The 15419-nt window shown below is 16.5% G+C and overlaps 3 protein-coding genes across 3 annotated transcripts; all 3 read left to right on the top strand.

Moving 5' to 3' along the window:
• Positions 1-2401: 2401 nt before the first annotated feature.
• Positions 2402-5025, top strand: PGSY75_0201700 (putative DnaJ protein; the record flags this gene model as incomplete). The annotated part of the gene is made up of 2 exons (XM_018783685.1): positions 2402-2494; positions 2671-5025. 2 exons carry the CDS (start codon positions 2402-2404, stop codon positions 5023-5025), a joined length of 2448 nt encoding a protein of 815 aa, XP_018643675.1.
• A 2308-nt stretch (positions 5026-7333) lies between these two features.
• Positions 7334-8973, top strand: PGSY75_0201600 (exported protein (PHISTb); the record flags this gene model as incomplete). The annotated part of the gene is made up of 2 exons (XM_018783684.1): positions 7334-7537; positions 7630-8973. 2 exons carry the CDS (start codon positions 7334-7336, stop codon positions 8971-8973), a joined length of 1548 nt encoding a protein of 515 aa, XP_018643674.1.
• A 2817-nt stretch (positions 8974-11790) lies between these two features.
• Positions 11791-12672, top strand: PGSY75_0201500 (exported protein (hyp9); the record flags this gene model as incomplete). The annotated part of the gene is made up of 2 exons (XM_018783683.1): positions 11791-11901; positions 12061-12672. The coding sequence occupies 2 exons, from the start codon at positions 11791-11793 to the stop codon at positions 12670-12672; spliced, it is 723 nt and encodes a 240-aa protein (XP_018643673.1).
• Between the last annotated feature and the right edge of the window lie 2747 nt (positions 12673-15419).

Genomic DNA, 15419 nt, shown 5'->3' with positions numbered 1-15419 from the left:
ACTTTGATTTTTCCATTTATAATTTATACATATTATAATTATATATATATATATATATATGTTACATAATAGGAGATTTCTTTATTTTAATAACTCTTCTTTATTTTATTTTTTTTATATGATGTAATTTATAATTTTTACTAAATTTTCATATTTTTTTCTGTTATGTATTTTAATATTTACACATTTATTTTTTATATAATAGAATTTGTCTATTTACTGATGATATAAGTATTATGCAGAATAAACTCTAAATTTAAAATAAAAATAAAAAAAAAAATATATATATATATATACATACATACATAATAAATAATATTTTAAAATTAATGTTGTACAAAAAAAGAAAAATAATAAATGATAATACATGAATAGCTATAATAAAAATTATAATATTATTATAAAATTTTATAAAGAGAAATATGTATAATATTAATATAGTTACAAATAATTATGAAACTTTCATATAGATTTATTTATAAAACAAAAAATTATTGTACTTCACATATATTATTATGGTATGTGGTCCTTTGTGTAACTAATATTATATAAAAACTGTTAAAATTAAAGAAAAACAATTATATAAAATATTGTTATATTCTTCCAATAACATATTTGTAATTAGTGGGGTGACATCAACATCTATATCTACATATATATATATATATATATATATATATATATATTATTTATAATTTGGAATGAATTGATTCCAAAATATTATATATATTGATTGTAATGCCTGTTAATTTATTAACACATTCAATCATATGATTAATTTCTATCATTATAAAAAGTACTATTTTATTACACATATATTTTAATATTTTATGTAATAGTAATATATATATATATATAATAAAATTAGTTGACATGTTAATACATCATACACAATGTTAAATTAATTATTATATATTTTTTATTAAATAAAAAAAAGAAATTACGAATATAATATAAATATATTTTAATTATAAATTAATTTTTTATATATATATAAAATAATATGCTTATATATATATTGAATTAAATTTGATATATTGTTATATATATGTATATATATTATATTTTTATATACATATCCCTTAAATATTAATATCAATATATATTATATATAAATTTTTTATAAAATATAATAAAAGGAAGGAAATGGAAAAAAAAATTTGATCATTAATATATAATACTTTATTATACATGCAATATTATTTTATATATAAATTTCAGTATTGCATGCATATATATACATTTTAATAATATTGTCCTTTTTCATATGTATGATTTACATAATATAAAAGAATATATATTTATTATTATTATAATATATATATATATATATATATAGAAAGAATAATGTTGTACATTTTTATATTTTTATTATCTATGTAAATTAATAATATAATCACATATAATTTATTTTTTAAAGAGAATTATTAAAATATTTTTTTATTTTTGTAAATGAATTATTATGCATTTATTGATAATTATTTTGGTTGTACTAAATATATAATGTTAAAAAAAGGAAAAAATTAATAATATTATGTTTTAAAATAATGATTTTTTTTTTTTTTTTTTTTTTTTTTTCTTTTAAATATATTTTAGAATATTTTATTATATATATAATATATATGACTATTTTTATTATTATTTATATGATAGATAATATTGTAAAATAATTTTTTTATATTTAAAAAGAAATTTTTATATGAAATTTGGTTGTTTATATTTTTTATATTAATTGTATATTTTTCTGAATGATAAAAAAGGTTACAAGGATTAAAAAAAGAAATAATATATTATATATTTTTTCTTAATAAATAAATAATCATTATATACACTACTTTCAATAGTTAGGAAAAAAATATATATATATATATATATATATATATATATTTATGTACATATTGATATTTATATATATATATTTTTTATATTATTATAAAACTTTATAAAAGGATTGTTATTATGTGATTAAAAAAGTATAATTAAAAATATAGTTTAAATTACATTTATTTAAAATATTTAAAAAAGTTGTTATATATGAGTAATAAATATTTATTTTTGGAATTTTTATATATATTCATAATAAATATATAGTAAATTTTATTGTAAAATCATTATTTTATTTTTTTTATTTATTTCTAATATATATTTTTATAATTATTACCTTTGCTACCTGATTTTTGTAAATATAAAACTATTAAATTGATATATATATATATATATATATATATATAATTATGTTGTTACTAAAAATTAATGTATCTTTAAATTGTATACAAATTTTATCATATTTTTAATATATATGGATACACAATTTTTATAGAAAAGGTTTTAATTAATATAATAATTATTTCAAAGTTTATAATATAATATATAGATGTGTATAATCAAAGATTAATACAACATGAAATGTAAAAGAAATGTTTTTTTTTCTAAATCTTTAAAATTTGGACACATTTCCATATTTATAATTGGAATAATATATGGTGTATTAAATGTAAGTTGAATATATTAATATTAAATATGTATTTATATTGCATTAAGTTACATAATTTGATGTAATATATAGATAAAAAAAAAAAATTATATATATATATATATATATATATATATATTTCAATTTATATAACATATTAATTTTTTTTTGTCTTTTTTTTTTTTTTTTTTTTGAAGAAATTATTTATAAGTGATGTAAATTCCTGTTATTCATTTAGTAATAGTATAATATATGAAAGACAATTAAGCGAAAAAGACAATTTATTATATTCACCTGAACAAAATGTGGAACCTGCAGTTATAGGACAATTTTTTTCATTATCAAATGAGAAATCATTTTCTATTTCAAATGATATATATATAGAAGAACAGTCAATTGTGAATTTTATTGATAATATAATTGAAGATTTAGAACAATATAAGTTATGGAATAATTATATGGTAATTCCGCATATGAAGCAGTATCCCCCCGTTTTCAATAATGAAAAGGATATTGAATTAAATAATAAAGTTGATAATTTAGAAATAAATAGAGAAGATGTTATAATTGAATTAGAAAAATTGTGGTTAGAAATAATGAAAAATGAAAAAATAAAATTTGCTTCATTAAAGTGTAAACTATTTAATCAATATAATAAATTTAAAAATAAACATAATATACCAAAGAAACAGTATGAACAAGTATGTAATAAATGCAAAAAACTTATTGAAATTGCTGAGAAATATCTTGAATTGAAATTAAATAATATATTTTATGAATGGCATAATCAGAAAGTTTTCTGTATTGAAGATTTTAGAAGAAAAATTGAGAGATCTCGAATAGCTTGGAAAGCTTTATCTAACAAAATTCAATATTTATGCAATAAAATTATAATTAATTGTTTAGATAAAAATAAATACATGAATGAAATGAAAATAATGAAAGAATGGAAAGCAAAAAAAAATGCTGTAAAAATTGTAGAAGAGCAAGACAATAAAAAGAAACAAGAAGAAAATTCTTCTATGGTGGAAGGATTATATTCTGATGATGAAAAATATGATGCGCTTATTACAGATGATGATTTGATATTTGAAATGTTTGATGAAAATAAAGAAGACGATATAACAGAAGAGTCTGAAGATAATGAATCATATGAAGATGATACTATAATGGAAGAATCTGAAGAAGAAGAAGAAGATGAAGCAGTTTCAGTAAGTGTTCCTGAGGTATATGATGATGAACCTACACCAAATGAAGATGTAGAATCAGAAGAAAGATATTATTTGGATAAGGAAGCAAATAGATTATTATTTAAAAATGACATATATAACGTTTGGTCATCTGGTGAATCAAATATGTATGTAGATACAACTTACTATGACATATTAAACGTACATCCTTCTTGTGGATTAAGTGAAATTAAGAGTAATTATTATAAGTTAGCTTTAAAATATAATCCAGAAAACAATTTAGGTAATGATGAAGCATTAATAAAATTTAGGGATATAAATGAAGCTTATCAAATATTATCTTTTGAACAAAGAAGGATGAATTATAATAAATATGGATTGAATGCTACAAAAGATATGTTATTAATAGATCCATCTATATTTTATGTGAAAATGTTAAGTATAGAAAAGTTTTCTGATTATATTGGAACGACGCAAATAGAATCATTTCTAAAAATATTATCTGAAAAGAATATAGCTTTGCATGAATTGGATCAAAGATTTGAAGACATTATAAATTTGATGTATGAGAAACAAGAAGTACGAGAAGTTAAATTAGCCTTATATTTAAGAAATAAATTACAGCCTTATATAGATGGGGATGATCAATGGAAAAAACATATGGAAGAAGAAGTGAAAGAATTAAATAAATCAATATTTGGTACTTTTTTTTTAAAATCCATAGGATGGATATATACAAATCTCACTCAATGTTATAGGGAAAAGAATGGACATTTATTTGGCGTAAATGTAAAAATGGCTAGCAGGAAATTCAAAAACAGGAATCAAAAAAATCATCTAAAAGTATCAAAATCTATGATAAATTTGTTGTCTATAATTAAGGACTATATACCTCGTAATGAAAACTTGGCTGGTGTTATTAAAAAGATAGAATATTTGAATAGTGAAAATGATATTGAAAATAATGTAAGCAGCGTTAATGAAGAGTTGAATAGTAATGATAATTCAAGTAATGATGAAAATGAAAGTGAAAATGAAAATAGTAATGAAATACCTAAAGGTAATAAGCTACTAAACGATAAAGAAAAGAGAAATCTTTTATATTTTATGATAAATAATATGAAAAATATAGTTCAGGTTGATATTGAACTAACGATTAGGAATGCTGCTGAAAAAGTCTTATTTCATGAAGGTGTAGATAAGGAAACACAATTAAAAAGAGTTGAGGCTTTGGAAATTTTAGGAAATATAATGAAAACGTGTTCAAACGAAAATAAAAATTGGAAAAAGGATCAGGAAGATGATATTGAAAATATTATTCAAAAAGTAATTAATGTGTCAAAAACGGTTAATAATGAATGAATTATAAAAAAAAAAAATATATATAATAAAATAAAATAAATTAAATTAAAGAAAAAACCTAAAATAATATACTATATAATATCGTTTTGAAAAATAAAATAGAATCTATAAAAATTAACAAAAAAAAAAAAAAAAAAATCTTAAAATTAGATCTTTTAATATATAAATATTATATATATGTTGTAATATTTTTTAAAATAAAATTCTTTTTGTTAAGTATTTATTTTTTATATAAATAAATTTATTTGTTAAGTTCATAATTGTATATAAATTAAATGAAATGATAATTTTTTTAATTTTAGTTATTCTTTTAATTATTTAAATTTTTTTTTTTTATATATAATCATATATATATATTTTTATTAATTATTATTTAAAAATATTTTAATAAATTAGTTATTATTATTGAAGTATTTTGAACCTTTAAGATAATAATGGACATTACTATATATACATATATATTTATATATATATATATAAAGATTAATAGGTTATCATTATAATTTTTGTATTTCGTATTTTTTTTCTTATAATATTACTAAAAAGGTATATGTTTTACATAAATTATATTTTCTTTTATTATATTTTATAAAAAGTTCAATGCTTTATATCCTTTTATAATTTTAAAGTAATATATAATGAGAATTTTTTTAAATAATGATTTATTATTATATAAATATATATAATAAGACATAAAATTCCTTATTCCACAAGATTATAGAATATAAATTATTTTATAATTATATATAATTTTCGAAAAATATAATTAAAATATTTTATAAAATTTTCATATGAGTACAAATTATAATTATATATTTAAGATCATTATTTATTATTTTTATATATTTACAAATATATCGAATTTTAATAATAATAATAATTATTATTAGGAATATATTTTATTATAGCATTTGTTATAGAATTTATTTTATAAAATGGCTTATTAAATATAAAAGTGATATAGAAATAATAATATACCATTATTATAGGTAGTATACACACACTCACATATATATATATATATATATTTTCCAAAAAATTAAATGTTCATTTTTATTTATATTAAATTTAGAGAAATTCCATTAATAAATAAAAATTTCATATTTCACCAAACAATTAATAATAAATATTAATTTTATTTATTGTCTTCAAAAGTTTTTTTTTTTGTTTTTGAATAAAAATCATATATGAAGGAGAAAAAAGTAAAAAACAAAAGGACTTCATCATATTTTTAATTTTAAATATAAATTATTATATTATAATGTTTTAAGATAATTTTATTTTAATTATATATAAAAAAATAATATTTCCATTAAAAAATTTTATGGAATAACTTATTTTTGAAAGAAGAAATTTTTTTAGGAACCTAATATTATGACTGTGATTGTATACATGAATATTGTATACATAAAATAATATCAAATAAATATATGAAATAAATTATTTTGTTTAAAACAAATTGAAAATAATAGAATATATTAATAATAAATGTTCATATATATATATATATATATATTAAATATATTATTGCTGGGAAAAATAAAAAATTAGAATAACATGAAATTATATTTTTTTAGAATTTTAAATTTATTAAATTTTTATTATATATTATTATAAAAATGTATTTATCTTTTTATAATTTATTATTTTATTTTATTTTTTTTATCACTTGAAGGAATAACATATGTTAGGGTGTTAATAGTAAAATGAGAAATTTTCTTATTACCTATATTTATATTAATATCACCGTTCAATAGATATATATAATTGTTAGAATTAATATATTAAATATATGTTAAATAAAATAATATTTGGATAAAATATTCTTCATATTAATAACAATGAATTTAATTAATAATTTTTTTTACCTTTTTTATATTATTTCTATTTTTCTTATTTGATTTTAGAGAAAAGAAATAATATATGCACTAAAAAGAAATAATAATAATATAAAATAGGAGCAATATATTTGTAATTTATATTATTACTATATAATATATATATTTTATTATATATATATTCTAAGTATTAAATTTTAATAATTAATAAAATATTTTTATGTAAATATTTTTAATTTGTATACCTATTAGTATTTTTATGTATTTGTTGTTATTTGTATATTAAAAATAATTATATTATTATATAGAAAATAATATAGTATTATATTGTGTAATTAAAAAAAATAAATAAATAAAAAAATGAGATAATAATATATATATATATATATATATATTTTATTTATACATTTTTGATATAATAATAAATAAATATTTAATTCTTAAAATAAAAACATAAGAATTAATCCAATATGAAGACCTGTAATAGGAATAATTATTGTTTATCTCAAAATATATTGGATAATAAAAATAAAATAAATTGTATTAATTCATTGACTATTTGTTCAGATAATAAATATGAAGAAAATGAAAAAAGAAAGGAAATTTCTTTAAATATATCAAAATGTAGATATATTCTATTGCCTATTGTTGGGATATTATATATATTCCTATTGGTAAGTTTTAAAGTTATTTAATATATTTTATTTATTTATTTATTTATTTTTTAAAAATATTATATATATTTATTCTTTATGGTATATTGTAGAATATATTAACATATAAGGGAAATGTATCCACGAATATACAATTTAAGAATACATTCATAAGAAATTTAAGTATGAAAGAACCTTCCCTTAAGGAAGTTCGTAAGCGTTATGAACGGACTTTAATGGATTTAGGTAAGAATTTTATGGGAACGGCAAAGAGTTTGATAAAAAAAAAATTTAAAACTAGAAAAGGTGTATTTAGTAAGTATTCAATTTTATTCACGAATTTATTAAACGATGATTTATGGGATCGATTTGAAATAAATCATCATAGGCTATCAGATGTAAATGATTATATAAATGATATAGATCTTGAATTAAATAAGAAACTTGTGTTATTGAATAATAAAAATAATAGTGAGCTTAGAATACATACTATTTGGCATGATGTAATGAATAATGAAAAAGAAAAATTTAAATCATGTCATATGTATTTTAATAATAATTATGTTCATTTAAGAAATCATTATAAAACACCTTTTAATTATGCAAAACCAACATGTAACCAATGTAATGAATTTTTTTTAATAGCGCAAAAATATGTTGAAAATTCATTTAATAAGGTTTTTAATAAATGGTTCAAAAATAATGTATATTTAGATTCAAACGAATTTAAGGTTATTGTAGTGGCCTGTAGGTTGTTATGGAGAAAAACATTGGCAGCATTAAAAAAAGAGGGTTTACTTTATCTGAAGAAACCATTTGAAGCATTGCATCATGAAAGAAAAAAAATTCATAAAAGGGGTGGATATGCTTTGAAATTTAGTGCTGAAGAGTTTTATGAAAAAAATCCAAATTTAGTTACTTACAAAGGAAGTCATTTATTTAATTCACTTAAAAACATAAATTTAGAGGAAGAAGAAGAAGATGATGATGATGAAGTAGAAAACGAAAAAAAAAAACAAGAAGAAAACAAAGACAATAAAAAAGAGGAGGAACATACATATGAAGACAATGAAGATAATGAAGATAATGAAGACAATGAAGATAATGAAGATAATGATGATTATGAAGATAATGATGATTATGAAAATGATGATGATTATGAAAACTATGATGATTATGAAAATTATGATTATTATGATGAAGAACAATATTACAAAAATGAGGAATTTATTGTTGAAGGAACAAGTGAGCAACCATCGTATGAATATAATTATCATTATGAAGAACCATTTATATTAACCCCTGAACTTATTGGAGCAATTGAAAGGGCAGTCGAAAGAGATGTTGAAAGAGAAGTTGAGAGAAGAACTGAGAAATTAATTCATGATGAATGGAAAAAAATACTTGTAAAAGAAATAAGAGATAAACCAAAAAAAAAAGTAAGATTTAATTTATAAGAATATATTTGGATTTATGTAAGCGATAAAAGGTAAACAAAGAAAAAAATTGTGCAAAAAATATTAACCAAAATATGAAATATTTAATATGTATATATATATATATATTTAATTTTTTTAATTAATTTTTTTGTAATTTAATTTTTTTGTAATTTAATTTTTTTGTAATTTAATTTTTTTTTTTTTTTTATATTATATTATATTATATTAATTATGTATAAATATATATGGATATTATATCAAAAAATACATGAATCTCAGGTTTTTATTAATTTAATGAGAAAGAGAAAAAAAAAAAAAGAAAGCAAGATGATTTAAAAATAATATGTTAATATAATTTTGTATATATATCTTAAATTTATGGATGACTTCAAATATTTTTAAATTGAAGGTTTACTTGTATATTGTTTAAAAATGAAAAAAAAAAATTTATAATATATATAATTTTTATACTTTATTTTATTTATTTATTTATTTTTTTTTTTTTGTGTATAAATTGATAATTATTCATTTTTGTAATATATGATGTTTATTTATTATATAACAAAATAATAAAATTAAGTGAATATTATAATAAATTTATTTATTATATTTTAAGATTTTAATTTAATTTAATTTAATTTAATTTTTTTTTTTTTTTTATATTATAAAAAATATAATTAAAATTTTTATTTTACTATTATTATATATTTTTATGTATTTTCAATTATACTATGATTTGTTTTGTATAATAATTACTCAAAAGTAGGAAATTATTTATTATATTATTTTTCTTAAAAATGAATAAATTATATGAGAATGATATATTCTGATAGCTTGTTTTTATAGTAGTGTATTAGTAAATTTAACTATTAATTATGTATATATATTAAATAAATTGTATATATGTTTATATATAGATTTACTTATAATAAAAAATTTATTTAAATATTAAAAACCATAATAAATTGTTTTACGTCCACTAATTAATCATTTATATATATATATATAAATATAATATTGAATGATTTTTTTGGTTATAACTCAAATTATTAAAGAATATCGATTAAAATAACAGAAAATTTGACAATGAATATTTGTACGACGTTATTTATTTAAAAGTAGTAATTAGGATTATATACTTTATGTTTTATAACTTTTTGTAATTTATAGCGAATTAATTTACTAATATAAAAATACACAACATATATATATATAACTATATAGGTAAATATTTTTATTAAATACATAACAACATATATAGATGATTTCGCATATAGATATTCTTTATTAACTACACATGAATTTTATCATTTATATTAAGACGATTCACGTTTCTATTCAATAGTAATATGAAATATATATATATATATATATATTTATTAATTATATAATATTTTATATGTATTAATATTTCTCATTTATATGAAATGCATATTCATATTATATAGAATATATATGAGAAAAAAAATTTTCTTTTTATAATGTAGATATATGAAATAGAAAAAATTTTGATCTATGTCTACTGGTAATGATATTAATATTTATAAAAGTAAATAAATATTTATTTATTTATTAAAAAAAAAAATTCGTGTACAGTATTATAAATTTAAATTATATTATATATATTGTATATGTAATAAAATAATAAATAAATAAATAAATAAATAAATAAATATATATATATATATATATACATATTATTATTTATAAAAATATTATAAATTAATATAATTATTTTTATTATATAAAATTAATTAGAAATATTATATATATACTTAAATTAAAAAGGAATGTACTTTTTTATTTATATATAATTTTTTCCCCATATTTATAAATGTTTCATTTAAATAAGAAAAAAAAAAAAAAATGTGGTCATTCTGTAAATAATATAATAGTACCAATTTATTATTAAATATAAAAAAGCTATAGAAAGGTAATTAATAAATAAGTGCGAAAACAATATATTTATCTATATATGGTACAAAATAATATTAAGAATATGGATTGTAATTATATTAATTCGAAATATATTTATTAGAATGATTGTATTTGATATTAATATATTTATACTCCGAGTAATTTATAGATAGAATTATATAATGTATGTTCATAATTTTATATATAATGTTATAACATATATATATATATATATATATAAACTTTTTGAATATTGCTTAAAAAATATATTATGTTAATATGTTATTATTAATATTTAACATATTAATATTATAATACTATAAAATAGAGATAATGTAAGAAGTACTAATATGAATATATTATTATTTTAGATTCGCTGATATATGATAAGTAATTTCCATACACAATTTAACTTATTTAGTGAATTAAAATAAAAATTAAAAAATTAATATGAGAAATATATTTATAATATTTATATAATTTGTGTAATATATATAATTTATATAATTTTTTCTATGCTCACATATAAACTAAAATTAATATATTTAAATAAAAAAAAAAAAAAAAAAAAAGCACATATATATATATATATATATATATTAATATAAATATCATTTTAATATAAATATATTATTTTTAAGATTATTATTATTTTATTTTATTTTCCTAAGGATTTTTCCGCATATTTTTTAAAAATTACTATAAAAATATTATAAATTTTAATATATTATGAAAAAAAAAAAGAAAATATGCAATGATATAAACAAAAAGCTTGAAAAATAATAACAAAAATAATAACAAAATTAATAACAGAAATAATAAAAAAATAATAAAGAAACAGTAGATTCAAATATAATAAGTAATTGTATAAATTTTTATTACTCCAAATGTACATTTAAAAGGTTGGATAATGGAAATATGAGATCTTTAAAATCTTGCTTTTTTAAACATAATTGGAATATATGTTTATTATGGATAAGAGTGATTTTAAGTAGCACGCTTTTAATATCTTTAATATTTTATAACAATGTAATAATAAATAAACATTTTATAATTCTAATAAATATATGTATATACATATATATTATTAATATATAATATAATATTATTTATTTTAAAATTATTACTTATCATTATATTTTTATTTTATTTCATTTTATTTATAATTATTTTTTTTTTTCTTTTTAGGTTTTTAATTATAAAATTAGATATGGAAAAAGTCATACAGAAGATTCTTTCAATTTAATAAAACTGAGAAACTTATCCGAATATAATAAAAATTACGATGAAGAATATTATGATATATTAAAATTAAATATAGATAATGATAAGTTAAAAAAATTTACAATGAGGATTCATCCTGAAGTTGAATTGTTCGGAAGGGATTCTGAATATTTTGGGAAAAACATGAATGAAGTATATATAAAACTTATAACTGATTTAAAACCCGATTTGATTAATGTAAATGCCACAAGTAAGAAGGAATTGCTAAATGAATGGGATTTTATTATGAATAATTCTATTCCAACGAATGATGAACCAATTGTTGAAACAAATAATGAAACAGACGATGATACAAATGATGGAAAAATTATAAAAAAAAAGAAAAAAAGGAGAAAACCTAGGATAAGATATATTGCGGAATTGGTTGGATATGGTACAATATTAATAGCTGGTTTTCCTGTTATATTATCTTTGATTGTTATTGGAGGTTTCATATGGTGTGTTAAAGGTACAAAGGCTGCTAGAAAATATTTTAGTGCTATTAAAAAATTTCTTTTTGCAAAATTACCTTTTTAAATATTATAATGGATTATAATGATATGGAGATAAAAATATGTTAATGAAAAATAAATTTCAAAAAAATAATAATATTTATTTGATTGTATATATATATATATATATGTATATATGTGTCTATTTTTATATTAATTAATATACCATGATGTACCTAATAATATAATATGCAAATCTTTTTGTTTTAGTTATAAATGATAATGTTTTGATAAATACACTCATTGTATATATAAATTATATTATATTGAATTTTATTGATATAAATAGCTTATGATGTTATTATTTATTCTCAATATATAACTACAGAAAAAACAAAAAAGGGGCATATAATATTTTATATATTCATAATATGAAAAGCATATGAAGAATTAAAAAAAATATGGTATATAATAAGTACATCGAATAGTAAAATGAAGAAAAAAAAAGAATACAAATTATGAGAAAAAGAAGAAAGTTGTTTTCTAAATGTTATTTTAAAATTAAATTATTATTACAACAAATAATAAAACAAGGAAAAAACAATTTGAAATTATACTAAATATATAAATTAGACGTTTTCTTGTATATTTAAAATTAAGAAATATATATCTAGTTGTTTAATTATTATTATTTTTTTAACTATATATATATATATATTTATGTATTTTTTTTTTTTTTTTGTATTATTTCCCTCCTTTTATCTTTAAGTAGAAAGTGTCGAAATGATTTCTACACATATTTTTGATCTTATTTTGAAATATTATTTATATTTTATTAATTAATTTATTTTATATGTTGTATTTATGTTATTTATATATTTTATATTATTTATTTATTCATTTATTTACTTTATTATTATTATTTTGTTTTTATTTTTGAATAAATTAAATCTTTTAATATAAAAGATGAATAAAGATTTTAAAATAAATATTAGGACATAAAATTTAAAACAACAAAATGAATTATAAATTATAGTAATTACAAAATCTACTTGAAAATTATGTAATTGTTCTTTTAATCAGTCAAGTAATAGATATATATTATGTAAAATATTTGCCTTATACAATTTTAATTTTCGATGTAATTAATGAATATAAATATTGTTCTTTATTAAGAAAATATTATTCTAATAATATTATATCACGTGCAAAAAAAAAAAAAAAAATAATAAATTATCATAAAATATAATTCATATATCAGTGATAAGTAAAATTCTTCATATTGTATAAAATACGTTACGTACATAAATGTTTCTTGTATTCACCTTTCCATGAATTTTTTCTTCTTTTGCGTAACCATATATATAAAAGCTATCACTGTTATAATTATTAAAACAAACACAGAAATTGCTATACGATATGAAAAAAACAGCTCCACTAGTATAGCAGAGGCAGTATGTACGTTGTAGGTGAATAAAAGTGAAACTCTAATTATATTAATATTTTGAATTAAAGTGACAAAAAAAAATACTTTTACACAAACAAGGGATTTAGTCAATTGAGTAAGGGTATTTCCAATATAAACGGATATAATTACTCCTTGAGCAGCAGTATAATCCATACTAGTATCATAATGTCCTACAAAATGCAGAAAAAAAGGAACATATTCCTGCACTTGAACACAACCTCTTTTTATATTATCTATATAATTATCAAGTATATTATTTTAAGAATATAATTGATTTTATGAATTCATCTTATTTTAACATTGAGAAGGTTTATCATTTTTATTATTTGATTTATCTGAAAGTTTTCGAAAATATAGTTCTTGTTTTCCATGAAAATCATTATAAAGTTTTCTTTGCATTCCTAAATATCCAAGGCGACCAGGGGATATGTTTGAATTTTCTCCTTCTGTGTTATCATATATTTCTTTTTTATATTTCATTAAATTTGGTGTTCAAGGAAATTTCTTATTTGTTATTGGTGGTATTTTTTGTTTTTTTTTTCTTGTTTTTTGTTTTCGTTTTGTGTTTTCATTTTTGTTTTTTGGTTCTTGTTTGTACTCCAAATTATTATCATTATAGGAATAACTTCATATTTAGTTATATTATGATTTTTGTTTTTGACTTTTAAATAATTATTAAATACATATAAAATAAAAATTTATTATTCCTTGTTTTTGCATTATATAAATAATTTCGTATTATCTGTTTAATATTTAACAATATAATTTATTATAATAACAATTAATAAAATATAATTATAAAAAAATATAAATATAACAGTTATAGTTTCATAAAATGTAATAATAGTATTATTCTATGATAAATTGTAATATATATATATATATATATTATACAGGAATATATTTTCATAGAATAGAACGCTATAAATAAATATACAATATAGTATTATATTGTATATATACTTTTTCTTTTTTTTTTAAATTTCCTTATAATAATAAATATTATTATATATATATTTTTTTTTGTCACAGTTATATTATTTAATACATTAATAATAAATGTATAAACGTTTTATATACTTCGAAATATTTTTAAATAATATAAAAATAATAATATTAATATTTGTAACTACATATGTTAATTAAAGAGAAACGTAAGAATACCATAAAATGTAGAAAAAAAAAATATATCAGAAAATAACACAGCATAATAATAAAAAAACTAAAATTAAGTTATAAAAATGTATATATACTATTATTTCAAGGTTTTATTCATATCATATATTATAATAAACATTGAGTCTTGTTAATTGATTTATATTATTGTAAAGATAGAAAATTATATATTAGAATATATGTTTTAT

Source organism: Plasmodium gaboni, chromosome 2 (assembly GCF_001602025.1).
Source record: "Plasmodium gaboni strain SY75 chromosome 2, whole genome shotgun sequence".
In the NCBI taxonomy this organism is placed as follows: Eukaryota; Apicomplexa; class Aconoidasida; order Haemosporida; family Plasmodiidae; genus Plasmodium; species Plasmodium gaboni.
Note: the sequence above shows the minus strand (reverse complement) of the source record. Positions and strands in the feature narration are given on the sequence as shown.